Source organism: Nyctereutes procyonoides, unplaced genomic scaffold (genome assembly GCF_905146905.1).
Source record: "Nyctereutes procyonoides isolate TBG_1078 unplaced genomic scaffold, NYPRO_anot_genome, whole genome shotgun sequence".
NCBI classification, from domain to species: Eukaryota; Metazoa; Chordata; class Mammalia; order Carnivora; family Canidae; genus Nyctereutes; species Nyctereutes procyonoides.
In genome coordinates, this window is record NW_026575032.1 from 16,187,548 (window position 1) to 16,202,186 (window position 14,639).

Sequence of the window (14,639 nt, forward strand, 5' to 3'; positions counted from 1 at the left end):
TCTGCCCATTTCTTGATTGGACAGTTTGTTCTTCAGGTGTTGAATTTGGTACATTCTTTATAGATTTTGGATAATAGCCCTTTATCTGATAAGATATTTGCAGTATCTTCTCCCATTCTGTGGTTGTCTTTTGGCTTTGTCAACTGTTTCCTTTGCTGTGCAAACGCTTTTTATCTTGAAGTCCCAGTAGTTCATTTTTGCCTTTGTTTCCCTTGCCTTTGGGAGCTTTTCTAGAAGCAAGTTGCTGTGGCCAAGGTCAAAGAGGTTGTTGCCTGTGTTCTCCTCCAGGATTCTGATGGATTCCTGTTTCACATTTAGGTCTTTCATCCATTTCGAGTCTACTTTTGTGTATGGTGTGAGGAAATGGTCCAGGTTCATTCTTTTGCATGTGGCTGTCCACTTTTCCCAACACCACTTGTTGAAGAGACTCTTTTTTCCAGTGGATATTCTTTCCTGCTTTGTCGAAGATTAGTTGATCAAAGAGTGGAGGGTCCATTCCTGGGTTCTCTCTTCTGTTCCATCGACCTAAATGTCTGTTCTTGTGCCAGGACCACACGGTCTTGATGATCACAGCTTTGTAATAGAGCTTGAGGTCCGGAATGGAGATGCCCCCGGCTTTGGTTTTCTTTTTCAACGACCCTTTGGCTATTCCTTGTCTTTTCTAGTTTTTTGTTTGTTTGTTCGTTTAAGATTTTATTTATTAGACACACAGAGAGACAGAGGGAGAAGCAGGCTCCATGCAGGAAGCCTGACACGGGACTCGGTCCCGGGGCTCCAGGATCAGGCCCTGGGCTGAAGGCGGCACTAAACCACTGAGCCACCCGCGCTGTCCCTTTTCTAGTTCTATACACATTTTAGGATTACTTGTTCCAGCTCAGTGAGAAATGTTGATGATATTCTGATAGGGATCGCACTGAAGGTATAGATTGCTCTAGGTAGCATAGACATTTTAACAATATTTTTCTTCCAATGCATGAGCATGGAACATCTTTCCATTTCTTTGTGTCTTCCTCAATTTCTTTCATGAGTGTTCTATTATTTTCAGAGTGCAGATCCCTTGCCTCTTTGGTTATTCCTAGGTATCTTATGGGTTTTGGTGCAGTTGTAAATGGGATCCACTACTTAATTTCTCTTCCTTCTCTTTGTTAGTGTATAGAAATGCAACTGATTTCTGTGCACTGATTTTATACCCTGCCACATTGCTGAATTTCTGTATGAGTTCTAGCAATTTTGCAGAGGAATCTTTTGGGTTTTCCACATAGAGTATCCTGTCATTTGTGAAGAGTGAGAATTTGACTTCTTCTTCCCCACCCCAGTGCCTTTTATTTCTATATGTGTCTGATTAGTGAGGCTAGGACTTTTAATACTATTTTGAACAAAAGTGGTGAGAGTGGTAATCCCTGCCGTGTTCCTGACTTTAGGGAGAAAGCTCTCAGTTTTTCCCTGTTGAGAATGATATTCACTGTGGGCTTTTTGTAAATGGCTTTTATGATACTGAGGTATGTTCCCTCTATCCCTACAGTGTGGAAAGTTTTAATCAAGGAAGGAAAGCATCCAACTTTTTATTTCATTTCAGGTTGCTCAGGTTGATCTCAGAGTTGTGGGATCGAGCCCCATGTCAGGCTCCTCACTCAGCAGGTAATCTGCTTGTCTCCCTCTCCCTCTCTCTCTGCCCCTCTCCCTGCTTGCCCTTTCTTTCTCTAAAATAAATAAATATATATATTTTTTTAAAGTATTGAGATGTATGGGGCATCTTTGTGGCTCAGTTGGTGGAGCATGTGACTCTTGATCTCAAGGTTGAGTTTGAGCCCCATGTTGAGTGTAGAGATTACTTAAAAATAAAAAAAATTAATAAAAAACTATTGAGATATATAGCCCAGCATATTCTCTATTTTGGTTCACTGTCTATGTGCACTCAAAATAAATGTGTATTCTGGTACTACTGGGTAGAGAGCTTCTGAGAGGATTGCAGCTTTTTTTAAAATATTTTTTTCTTTATTTATTTATGATAGTCACACAGAGTGAGAGAGAGGCAGAGACACATGCAGAGGGAAAAGCAGGCTCCATGCACCGGGAGCCCGACGTGGGATTCGATCCCGGGTCTCCAGGATTGCGCCCTGGGCCAAAGGCAGGCACCAAACCACTGCGCCACACAGGGATCCCAGGATTGCAGCTTCTGAGAAGAATGCAGCAATCTCCAGCTAATACTGTGGATTTATCTATGTTTTCTTTCACTTCTGTCACTTTATGCTTTATGTATTTTGAAGCTCTAATATTGAATGCATACCTATTTCTTGACAAATGGTCCTTTTATCATATAGAAAATATCTATCTTTATCCCTGGTAATATTTTTGTCCTGAAGCCACTTCAGCTTTTTTATGATTAATGTTTGTAGTGTATTCTTATACTCTTACTTTTATGCTATGTTGTTATACTTAGAAGGAGTTGTTTGTATGAAACATAAATAGATTTGGTTTTTAACCCAATCTGACAATATCTGCATTTTAATTGCACTGTTTAGAATATTTGCATTTAATATTACCAATAAAATGGGATTTAAATCCACCCCCTTGCTCTGTTTGTTGTTTCATTTATTCCTCTCTTTACTCTGTCATCTTTTGAACTGAGTCTTTTTGAACTGAGTTCATCTTTTTGAACTAATTTTTGAATTAAAAATTGCTAGCTATCCATAGTTCTTTGCTTTATTTCCTAGTGGTTCTCTAAATTTTACAATATGCTTACCACAGTTTATATACACGTAATGTTACTTCGTGTATAATGTACAAGCTTACTATAGTATTCCTACAGTTCTCTCCTATCCTTTGCTTACTGTTGTCATACATTTACTTCTTCACGTTGTAAACCCCACAAGACACTGTTATTGTCTTAAACAAATATCTTTTTTTTAAAGTTAAGAACTGATCTTTAATTTTATGTTTATATAAATATAAATTTTATATTTACACATTTCCAGGGCTTTTCATTCCTTTATGTAGATCTATACCATTCGGTATCATCTACCTTCTGCCTTAGAACTTTTTTTTTTTTAAAGATTTTATTTACTTATTCATGAGAATACACAGAAAGAGAGAGAAAGAGGTAGAGACACAGGCAGAGGGTGAAGCAGGCTCCATGCAGGGAGCCTGACATGGGACTCAATCCCCGGTCTCCAGGATCACACCCTGGGCTGAAGCCAACACCAAACCGCTGAGCCACCCGGGCTGCCCTGCCTATAGAACTTCTTGTAACAATTCTTATTAACAAAAGTTTGCTGATGACAAATTCACTTTTCACTTCACTTTTGAGAGATATTCTCACTGGCTATATCCTTATAGGCTGACAAGTTTTAGTCTTGCTACGTTTTAAAGAAGTCATTATCTTCTCACTTGCATAGTTATCAGTATCAAGATGTCTGTTGTCACTACATTTGTTTTTCTGTTTGTAGGATTTTTTTCTCTGCATGCTTTCAGGATTTTCTTTCTGAAATTTGCTTTCAGCATTTTTGTTATAATGTGGCCCAGTGTCAAAAATAATAATAATGTGCCTCAGTGCCTCTGCTTTATTCTGCTTGAGGTTAAGATTCTCAGATCTATGGGTTTTTATTTTTCATCAAAATTGAAAATTTTGATGGCCATTATTTCATTTATTTTTTTCTGTTTCCCTCCACTCCTCTCATTCTGGGACTCAAATTACATGTTATTTAGACAACTTGGTATTTCCCACAGATAACTACGTCTTTTTTCATGTTTTTTTTTCAGTTTTTCTTTGTGCTTCATAATGCAGTTTCTATTGCTCTCTTCAAATTTATTTGTCTTCTCATCTGTAGTACTTAATCTATTTTTAATTTTATTCAGTGAAATTTTCCTTACAAAGTATATATTTCATCTCTGGAATTTTTTTTTAATGTCTTTTATGCCTCTCCTCTGAGGTGCATATTTTCTAACATCTTGACCATATTTATAATGGCTGTTTTTAAGTCTTATCTGCTCATTTCATCATCTCTATCATTTTTTCTTGTCTTGATATATTTTTTCTTCAGGTTATAGGTTACATTATTCCTGCTTCTTTGCATTTAACATGGTTAGGTGTTAGATATGTAAATTTTACACTGTTGGGTACAATTTACATACTGTTGTCATATCTTAATAATGTTTAAGTTCTTTATGGATCAAGGGGCACCTGGCTGGCTCAGTCAGAAGAGCATGCAACTCTTAATCTCTGCATTGTGAGTTCAAGCCCCATGTTGGGTGTAGAGATTCCTTAAAAATAAAATCCTAAAAAAAAAAAAATCGTTACTTATGATCAACTTCTTCAAGGCCTCTTTTTTACCTTTTAGGTCAAGTTTGAACTACTCTTTATTCTACGGCTACTACAGCCCTACTGGAAGGCATAACACTTCTGGAGTCTGTAGGAATGTCCTGAGCATTTAATAAGGACTCTCTCTTCTAGCTGCTTAGGACTGAACTCTAGATTTTTCGGTATATTACTGAATTTATACCTTTCTGGTCATTCTTTGCCTGGTTTCATGGAGTTTCATATTATATCTGAGCAGCTTATTCAGCTAAAGATCAGGTTACTTGAGGCTGAATTCTGGTATTCTTCCTCTGAGCAGCTTCTTCCTCTCAGATACTTTGCACTTCAAATTAGTCATGTTTGTCTCTCCATATTCCAAATATTACTTCCTCAATTCAGTGAGACTATCACTCTTTGCTTGGGTTCCTCCCCACTATGCTAGATCCAGAAAGTTGCTTCAAGCAATGAGTCAGTACAGGGATTATCTGCTCTTCTCCTCTTCTCTTAAGAAACACCCTGCTGTGCTTCCTGATGTCCAATTGTCTTAGTCCATTCAGGCTGCTACAACAAAATAACACTGATGTGGCTTATGAACAGTAGAAATTTATCGTTCATACTTGTGGGAGCTGTAAGTCCAAAATCAAGGTGCCAGCATGACTGGATGAGGGTCTTTTTCCAGGTCAAGGACTCCTTATTGTATATCCTTACACAGCAGAAGGAACAAGGGATCTCCATGGAACCTTTTAAAAGAGCACTAATCCCATGCATGACAGTTCCTCCCTCATGACTTAATTACCTCCCAAAGGCCCTAGTTTCCAATACCATTATGTTTGGAGGGTAGTGTTCAACATATGAATTTGGGAGGGGGGGTCACAAACATTCAGGCCATAGCACCAATGTTTCAGAACTGTGCTTTCACTTGTTTGTTCATTTTTCTAGTTGTTTATGGTGGGAATAAAAATCTGGCCTCAGTTATTCCACAGAACTCCCAATCTTATTTGTCTGAAAGTAGATGCTCTCTAGAATTATATTTGCTATGTTTGTAAAAATGTATGTAAATCCTCTTATTTTTTCAGCATTAACTCTGACTTTTATGAGACTTACCTGGTATACATTTCCTTTTCAAAAACTCATCTGGTTATTCCTATCTATTCTTCCATACAATCTATACATCCATTATCAATTTCCCCCAAACTTGCCCTAACATTTGATAGAGATGGAATAAAATACATAAACTGCAGGAAATTGACATCCTCCACAATATTGACTCCTTCCATCTCTCCTATCCAAGTACAAAGTATATCTCTTTATTTATAAAAGTCTTCTTTCATGTACCTTCTTTCATGTACTTCAATGTCTTCAAAGAAGCCCCATATGTCTTTTACACTTATTCCTCAATATTTTATATTTTTTGTTAAATTTCTGAAAGGAATCTTAATTTCCATGATCTCTTCTATTTCCTTACAAAGGATAGCTAGATATTTTTTAAGTTAATTAAATCAGTGTACCCACCAAACTACCAAGCACTGTTATTAGTTCTAATTGGTTTTCATGGATTTCCTCTGGTTTTCCCAGGTAGAGAATCATATTATCTGAAAATAATAATTTGGTCTTCTAACACATATATGTTTTCATTATCTTATCTGATTACAGGAAAAATATTAAATAATAGTTATGGTACTGCCCACACTTTAGAGGAAATACTCTAGTACTTCACCATTAAACAGGATTCTGGCTACTGATTTGTAACAGTTATTTTTTTACAATGTTACAGAAATATATATTTATATTTATATTATGAAGAGTTTTTATCAGAAATAGATATTTAATTTCATAAAATCTCATTTCATCAGTTATTTTATCCCTATTAACATGTCATAGATCATGTATCCAATTATTAGGGCTTATATATATATATATTAACTAGGTTTTTTTTTATATTGAAATATCCTTATGTATCTAAAATCCTATTTGGCACTGGACTCCATTTTATATATTTATTTCTATTCTATTTTTTATTTTTGCATCTATACTCTGATAAGTAAGCAGGTATCTTTGGTTTTTGGTCTCTGTCAGAAATAAAATGATTCTAATTTTATAAAATGCATTACTTTTATAATCAGGTCTCTGTCAGAAATATAATTATTCTAATTTTATAAAATTATTACTTTTATAATCAGGAATATAATTATTCTAATTTTATAAAATTATTACTTTTATAATAAGGAATAAAGTTTAAAAAAATAAAGCCTAAAAACCAATAACTCTTCAAATGCCCACAACTTTTTAAACATTTATTTTTTTTCTTCAGATTCTAGAGCTGTGATTATAAAATTTTAACAGGTCATTTTTTTCACCCCACCCCACATTCTAGAGTATAGATATTAAATCTATCTTTCCATACACTATCCTCAAAATTTCCTCTGTAATATTAGGAGATATTTCAGATACTAGTGGCTTTTCAATTTCTTCCTGGAATTCTCTTCCCCTAGGTGTTCCTATTTCTATAGCCCAAGCTGTTACTTTGTTTAGATCTAAACTAAAATGCTACTCTTTCAGAAACTGTTTCCCTGACCACCCTAACTAAAATATCCCCTACCACCTCTCTATTTCTAGCCCTGATTTATTTTTCATAGCCAAATATTTTTATTCCCAGTGCCTTAAAAAGTACTTGACACACAGAAAGTGGTCAATTAATATCTGCTGAAGGGACAAATAAGTGAAAGTAAGTGGGTACCTATATCGTATAATTTGGAGAAAGAGTTCCCCAAGAACAATTTCTCCCATTCTAGTGCCATACTACCTAAAATGCCTGTGACTATCTACCACATAAATCATTAGTCAACAACAATGCCTTGGTGAAATGATTTCATTTATCAGATTCATTCTTATATAATAATCAGTTCTCCAGACCATGAACACTGGGTTCCATATAAAGAAAGAAAAATATAGTGTCTTCCAGAAACTGTTGTATTCTTTTTCCCATATTAATGTTACCAAACCAGTACAAGGTAAATATACTCTGCCTATTACTCCTGGTGGTTCCCTTCTTAGGGTTAAATACTACAGAGTAAAATTATACAACAAAGAGGAAGCACTGGAAAAAGAAATAATAATTGGTCTGGGTGATGTGAAGGGGATAGTAAGTCCCCTGAGTCCCTGATCTCCTTGGTGAGTCATACCTAGAAGTGATTATATAGAAAGCGAATCTTCAAGGAACAAGTAGAAATCGATGAAGAGAATTAAGTATGTTCTCTAGCTGTGGCTCCTCTTAACGGAGTTTGAACCAGTTTTAGAGTCAAATACAATAAGAACATTCTGGTTACCAAGTCCACTGAGAACAAAGAAAAAGTAATATCTTCAGTTTATCTCCTTCCCACTGAATTTAACCATAGTTATCTTGGAAGACTGAAGAGACACAAACAAGCAAGAAAAAGAAGCAGACTCCAAAAACAGCCTAAATCCTAACTTATTTCTTGGTTCTGTCACAGTATCATATGCTGGTACTAAGGACCAGTAACAGCAATATCTTTCACAGAATATAGAGAAAACAGATTTTTGAAATACAGCCAACTTTCCGTTTGTCCCTCTCATCTCTGACCAAGTATCTGCCTATTATTGTAACAGCGTTACCATATTCTAATTTAGATCCTTCCCAATATTCAGTCTTTAGTGAATGGTGGGAACAGAAGTCAGGCCCTGGAAGTCCATATGTTTCTGGTACTGTTATTTTTCTACTCTATCTCCTATTCTTTAATGTTATCAATAACAAAAAAATAACCAGATATGTTAATGATGCAGAGATCTATATGTATAAAATTTCAAAACTTTTCTGATTTACAAACCATCCAAATTCTTAAGTATATACACATAGGATTAAAATATGATAGATCTTCACACTGAATCAGATAGAATAACAAAAAAGTATAGATGACAACTAAAGGAGATACAAAATTCTAATTTAAGATGAATATAATTTATGTATTTAGATACAGTATATACCTATATAAACACTTTAATCCAAAACAATGGATTTTTATCAGGAATTAAAAATCTATCTCAACTAATACTTTCTGTGTTCTTTCTTTCAATTTTTCCTCCAGTTCATTCCAACATATACATGCTCCAACAACTCAGATGAGCCTGGCAATACCTACATCACATCAACCTTCTACTACCTAAATTTTATGAGGGCACATGACATGTACAATTTCATGCATCATACATTTAACTCTACTCAAAAATACCTATTTCCCATTAATTTCAAAATTAGTTTGTATAATGATTTCTATGAACAAAACAGAAATGTAATACATTGGATGCCTAACCTCTTGATTTTCTACTCCATTGCTGGAAAGCTCCAAAATAGAACCTCCATTGTCAACCACTGCTGATGTCATTGTTACTCCCTGAGGAAGCTTCAAACACTATAAATCAGTGTAATTTAAAGGTTCATGGATGATTGCCAGTGGTACAGGTTTGCATTATGTTTTAAAAGTCAATAGACATGGAGTGAAGGAGATATCCAGAAATCCAGTCTTCTAAAGATGATTAGCCAGAGAGCCTAAAAAGAGGAAGAATTTGAAAAGTTATTAAAAATATACAGGAAGGATATAAAGTACAACCTATTTTATAATCTAATCTTTGACATTTTTGTAAACCAAGAAAAAGGAGCTTAGGCTTATAAAGCCAGCGTCTAGGGGATCCCTGGGTGGCTCAGGGGTTTAGCGCCTGCCTTTGGCCCAGGGTGCAATCCTGGAGTCCCGGGATCGAGTCCCACGTCGGGCTTCCGGCATGGAGCCTGCTTCTCCCTCTGCCTGTGTCTCTGCCCCTCTCTCTCTCTCTCTCTCTCTCTATGTCTATCATGAATAAATAAATAAATCTTTTTTTAAAAATAAAATAAAATAAAAAATAAAGCCAAAGAGTGGGTGCCTAAAGAGGGCACTAATGAGCATTCTACTTCTTAGAGCTGTCAAGTTCATAAACAATTTATTGCAACCAAGCTATTGCACATGGATGACCTTATGACATTGACATTCCAAGAGATAAAATGTTATAACTTTGTCTTTTTATGAAGATGTACTTTTATTCCCAAAATATTTTGGTAGAAATTTTAAAAATCTTTTATGCATTGATAACAAAATATGCTAAATCAAGACAACTTCTAAAACTATTTGCCTATTTAGCAAACTAAAAGATTTATTGGTTTGTAAATATTTCACTATTCTTTGGCTCATTTGGTTTCTTTATTTGAATAATATAATTACACTTGTCTTTTGCTTATAGTAGCAATCTCATTTTGTGTTCACATTTTGAATACCATATACGGCATATAAAATGGATTAATCTGAGTTGTATATTTATAATTTCAAATAGAGTAGTTTAAAAATAAAGTAGCAAAATCACTTGGAATGCCTTTAGTATTACTTTAACATTCTTAACTTCTCTATAGTTTTTTTGCTATAAATGATGTGATGAGCCTTAGGTGTTACATGTTGGCAAACTGAATTAAAATAAAATAAAATAAAGTAGAAGTATCCTGATTTAGGGAAAAAAACTAGTTTTTTTGCTCTTGGTTAAAAATTCATTATAGCAGAGGTGCCTGGGTGGCTCAGTAGGCTAAAGAGTCTGCCTTCAGCTCAGGTCATGATCCCATGGTCTTGGATCAAGCCCCCCCCAACAGGCTCCCTGCTCAGTGGGGAGCCTGCTTCTCCCTCTCCTGCTCCCCCTGCTTGTTTTTTCTTTCTCTCTTTCTCACTCTCTCTCTCCCTCTGCTCTTCCTCTCTCTCTCTCTCTCTCTCTCTCTCTCTCTCTCTCTGTCAAATAAATCAATAAAAATCTTTAAAAAAAAATTCACTATAGTAGCAGCACCTAGATAGCTCAGTCAGTTAAGAGTCTGACTCTCAGTTTCCACTCAGGTCATGATCTCAGGGTCATGGGATCAAGCCCCGTGTAGGGCTCTGCTCTCAGCAAGGATACCCTCTCCCTCCGCCCATCCCCACCATTCATGCTCGCTCTAAAATAAAATCTTTAAAAAAAATTTCAACATAGCAAATGGTTTCAAGTAAGCATAATTCAAACCTTTTTCTCCTAGCAGAGATGAATATTGATATATACATATATCATCTAGATTTATGCATTAGATTATTCCTAAAAAGTTATATTTTATTTGATTTTATATAGGTTAGTTATATATATATTTTTATAGTTATATAAAATAGTTATATTTAAAATTATATTTATTTAAAATAGTTATATTTTAAATTTTTCATGGAGGAATTAAAGATTTATTTCTTGCAGATGTTCATATAAAAATCATATAATGTAGAAGAAGTAAGCATATTGAAAGAGAAATAAACATATATTTCTAATAAATCATTTCATTAATATTATATCCTACATTAAGTTTGACCACTGGCACTATACAGATATGAAATAAAATAATAAAGAATTTCCATAAATTTATACAATAAAATACCTGGGGAAAAAAAGCAGAAATTTCATACCTACTATATAAGATTCATTCAGAACTATAAGTATTCTTTTTGATCTCATCACGGAAAATGGGATAGGATGTATTAATATCTTAACAACAAAAATTAGTAAAAATCCATAATCCACATCACACTAAAGCTCACTATTATCATATTAGGGTAATGACTATTTTCAATTTCTGTTTTCTTAACATAAAGGTAATAATAGCAGAAATAAAGTTTACTTACAATTTGAATGTTAAGTAGTGTAAGCATCCTTCACTATTTTCACAACTTGGCAAGAGCTAAAATATAAACCAGCAATTCTTTGGAACTACTGTTGGGAGGAGGAAAAACACAGTATTAATATAATTCTATTTAAAAATATTTTGTCCAAAATAGGTATGATTAAGACAATATGTACTTCTTATAACAAACCATCTCCAAATCCTGAGCATACATTATATAATAAACATAATAAAAAATTATTTCTAGGCTACTGGAGGAATCAGAAATTTTAAGTCACCACTAAATTGCCGAATTCATATATTTGTTATACTGGATCTTTTGAATAACAATAGATCCAAAATGCTACAGCCTATGCCTCATAGTATGGCTATATTTCCATCAACCGACAGGAGTGGTTCCAGGTATAATAACCCCTGATGCCTAGAAATACAAAATCATGTTTAAAAACACTAACTCACAAAACCACTGTAAAACAAAATCAATATTCTATTGCCTATTAAGTCACTTTCCGACTCTCTAACCCTCCAAACTTAGCTTCCATATACGTCCAAACATCCCAAGCTTCCTCAAATAGCCCTCATCCCTTCAAAGGCTAATCTAATGACCCATGTACTGGATGTAAGGTCTTGCTCCATCAATCATTCCCTCCCTTTCCTTAATCTTCTCTTACTTGACATTGGGTCCTCTCCATTAACATCTCAGCATTTGTAAGACATTTTCATCTTAAACATAGAAAAGTCTTCCTCCATGACCCTACAAACCACTCCAGCTACTCTTCTAGTTTCTTCCTTTCTCAGAGACAGATATAAAAAAAAAACAAACTTCTATCTTCAATATCCACTTCCTAATTCTTCAGGTATTCTCCCTTTTATGGGAGTTTGGCAACCATCACCACCAGCTGAAATTTTTACTAAATTCTGATCGTCAGTTAAATCCAATGGATACATCTGTTTTCATAGGACTTACTGTCTCTGAAGTATTTGACACTATTTATCATCATCCCTCCTTGAAACTCTATCTTGAATTTATCCTCTCCCTCTCTAGCTACTCCTTTTCAGTTTCCTCCTATAAGCCAACCCCTAATTTTCAAGGAGTTTAGATCAAGAGTAAAAATGGAAGCCTACATTCCATATGTCTAAATATTTTAAAATTATACATCAAGCTAACAAGTTGTTAAATTATTATTCTATGCTCCTATCTTGATATGTATACTTTGATAACAACCTAAAAGGCTACGTTCTGATTGGAATTCTCAAACCCCCTCAAGTTCTATAGGAGCATGGGAGTCACTCAAGTTCTTTGGGAGCCTGCCCCTTTTTCTATTCCCACCTTTAGCTCTACTCCATACTATAAGGAGCCTCATATGTATACATGTAGACATCCCATCCTACATATGTCCAAGTTCTGGCCACATGCCTGCAAACAGCAGCTTCTTGGTCATTCCTTACAGCAAGAGAAGCCCATACATGTGTTCAGTCAAGAGAGAAGAGAATCAGAGAAGAGGCTTTAGAAGGGCCACGTGGGCAGGGAATTCTGGGGTTCAAATACTCAGAACTCAAGTCTAGAAATGGGTACCAAATGGACTAGTTCCCTTGTGCTCCCCTCTCTCGCCACACACGCATACACACATACACGCCTCATCCCATCAGGAAGGGTATATAGCTCCACGAAGGTCAGGATGGGGACCTTCACAAGGTCATAAACCACAAGGCCTAAAGCGGGTTCCTGCTTGGCAAAGTCAAAGAACAATGTTACTCTCTGGTCAGCCCTTACATGGAGGTGTTTCCAGAATCCCATCCCTAATCCTCTTCTGACTCTTTACACTCTCTCTAAGCTATCTTATGTATTGCCATGGCTTCATGCAAATCTCTCTTCCAATCTAAACCATTTTAATGGGCTCCAGTTTGTCTACTAGACACATTCTTTTTTTAAAAATATTTTATTTATTTGAGAGAAAGAGAGGACATGAGCAGGGCGAAGGGCAGAGGGAGAAGCAGGTTTCCTGCCGAGCAGGGAGCTTGATACAGGCTCAATCCCAAGACACTGAGATCATGACTTGAGCTGAAGGTAGACACCTAACTGACTGAGCTATCCAGGCATACCTGTCTGTTAGACACTTCTTTGCCTACTTCTTTGTGAAATTAAAAAGGGTATAAATAAATAGTAAGCATCTATCCCAGGATATCCCAAACATTCCATCAATTAATTTAAGTCATTCAATGAATATTGAGTACCCATTATATGCTAACAGTTTTCAGTGTTAAACGTACAGTAGCAAATAAAGCAAAACTCCTCATTCTTATGGATCTTAAATTCCAATAGGAAGAGATGAAAATAAACAAAATAGGGATCCCTGAGTGGCTCAGCGGGTTTAGCGCCTGCCTTAGCCCAGGGCATGATCCTGGAATCCCAGGATCGAGTCCCACATCAGGTTCCCTGCATGGAGCCTGCGTCTCCCTCTGCCTGTGTCTCTGGCTCTCTCTCTCTCTCTCTCTCTCTCTCTCTCTCTCTCTATCTCTCTCTCTGTATCTCTCATGAATAAATAAATAAAATCTTTAAAAAAAAAAGAAAATAAACAAAATATGTTTGGCATACACATAGATAGTGATAAAGGCTAAGGAGACAAATGAACCAAAGGGAAAGAGTATTCAGCAGTGAAGAGAACTATAATTTCAAACTGGATGGTCAGTGAAGGATTCACTAAAAAAGTAACAAATGAATAAAAACCTGAAAGTAGGGAGTGAACTGTGTCAGTGACTGAGGGAGGAGCCCTCTAGTCAAAGGAAAGGGAAATGCATATCTCTAGAATGGCATATGTCAGATTAGTTCAAGGATCAGCAAGGAGGCCAATGTGGCTAGAGTGAAGTAAGCAAAAAAAAAGTAAAAAAAGATGAGAGTGAATAAGGAGAAAGGATCATGTAGGCCCTCCTTGAAGTCTGTGACATTTACTCCAAGGAAAGGAAAGTTTTATGCAAAGAGATGATTGATTATTATAAGAATCATTCAAAGCTGGGTTGAAAACCGACAAAGGCATAAACAGGGAAATCAGGAAGCTACTATAATAATTAAGTGAGAAATGATAGTGGTTAAGATCAGGGTGGTAGGTTCTGGAGAAAGTAAAAAGTCATCAACTGTTAGATATAGTTTGAAGGTAAATGGACAAATTTTATAGCAATCTGGATGTGAATATGAGATAAAAAGAAGAATCAAGAATGAATCCAAAGACAACAAAGCACATTGGAATTGGAATAGCCATTCAATGGGATAGAGGAAAGTGTGGGAAGAGAAGTCCAATGTGTCCCAAACTAAACCCACTTCTTCCTCTGCTAGGAAACATATTACCTCTCCTGCTGTGCTAGCTCAGTAAGCTGCCTTAACAGCCACACAAGTTGTCTAAAAAGTAAAGTTCCTGAAGTTCAGAGTTCCTGAAAAACAGGGTTCATCAACACTATCATATTCTCTCACTCTTGACCCCATTTCTATAATCTTATATCCTCCCTTAGCCAAGGTCTTATTATCATTTCTCTATATTGTTTTAACGGGCCCTGAGTTTGCCTCTTTATCTCTCATCTTCCCATCGTTCAACTCTACCTTCTGCAATATCAGGATGATCCAAGATGCAA

The 14,639-nt window shown here is 35.7% G+C and overlaps 1 protein-coding gene across 5 annotated transcripts in view; it reads right to left on the reverse strand.

Moving 5' to 3' along the window:
- Window positions 1–14,639, reverse strand: part of ELF2 (E74 like ETS transcription factor 2) — a 97,062-nt gene that overhangs the window by 58,952 nt on the left and 23,471 nt on the right. For all 5 annotated transcript variants that reach the window (XM_055316996.1, XM_055316994.1, XM_055316998.1 and 2 more), the window contains exons 2-3: window positions 11,017–11,104; window positions 8,623–8,858 (exon numbers count right to left, since the gene is read on the reverse strand). In XM_055316996.1, the coding sequence (XP_055172971.1) occupies window positions 8,623–8,694 (72 nt within the window). In that variant the 5' untranslated portion in view covers window positions 8,695–8,858; window positions 11,017–11,104. The remainder of the gene's footprint in view (window positions 1–8,622; window positions 8,859–11,016; window positions 11,105–14,639) is intronic.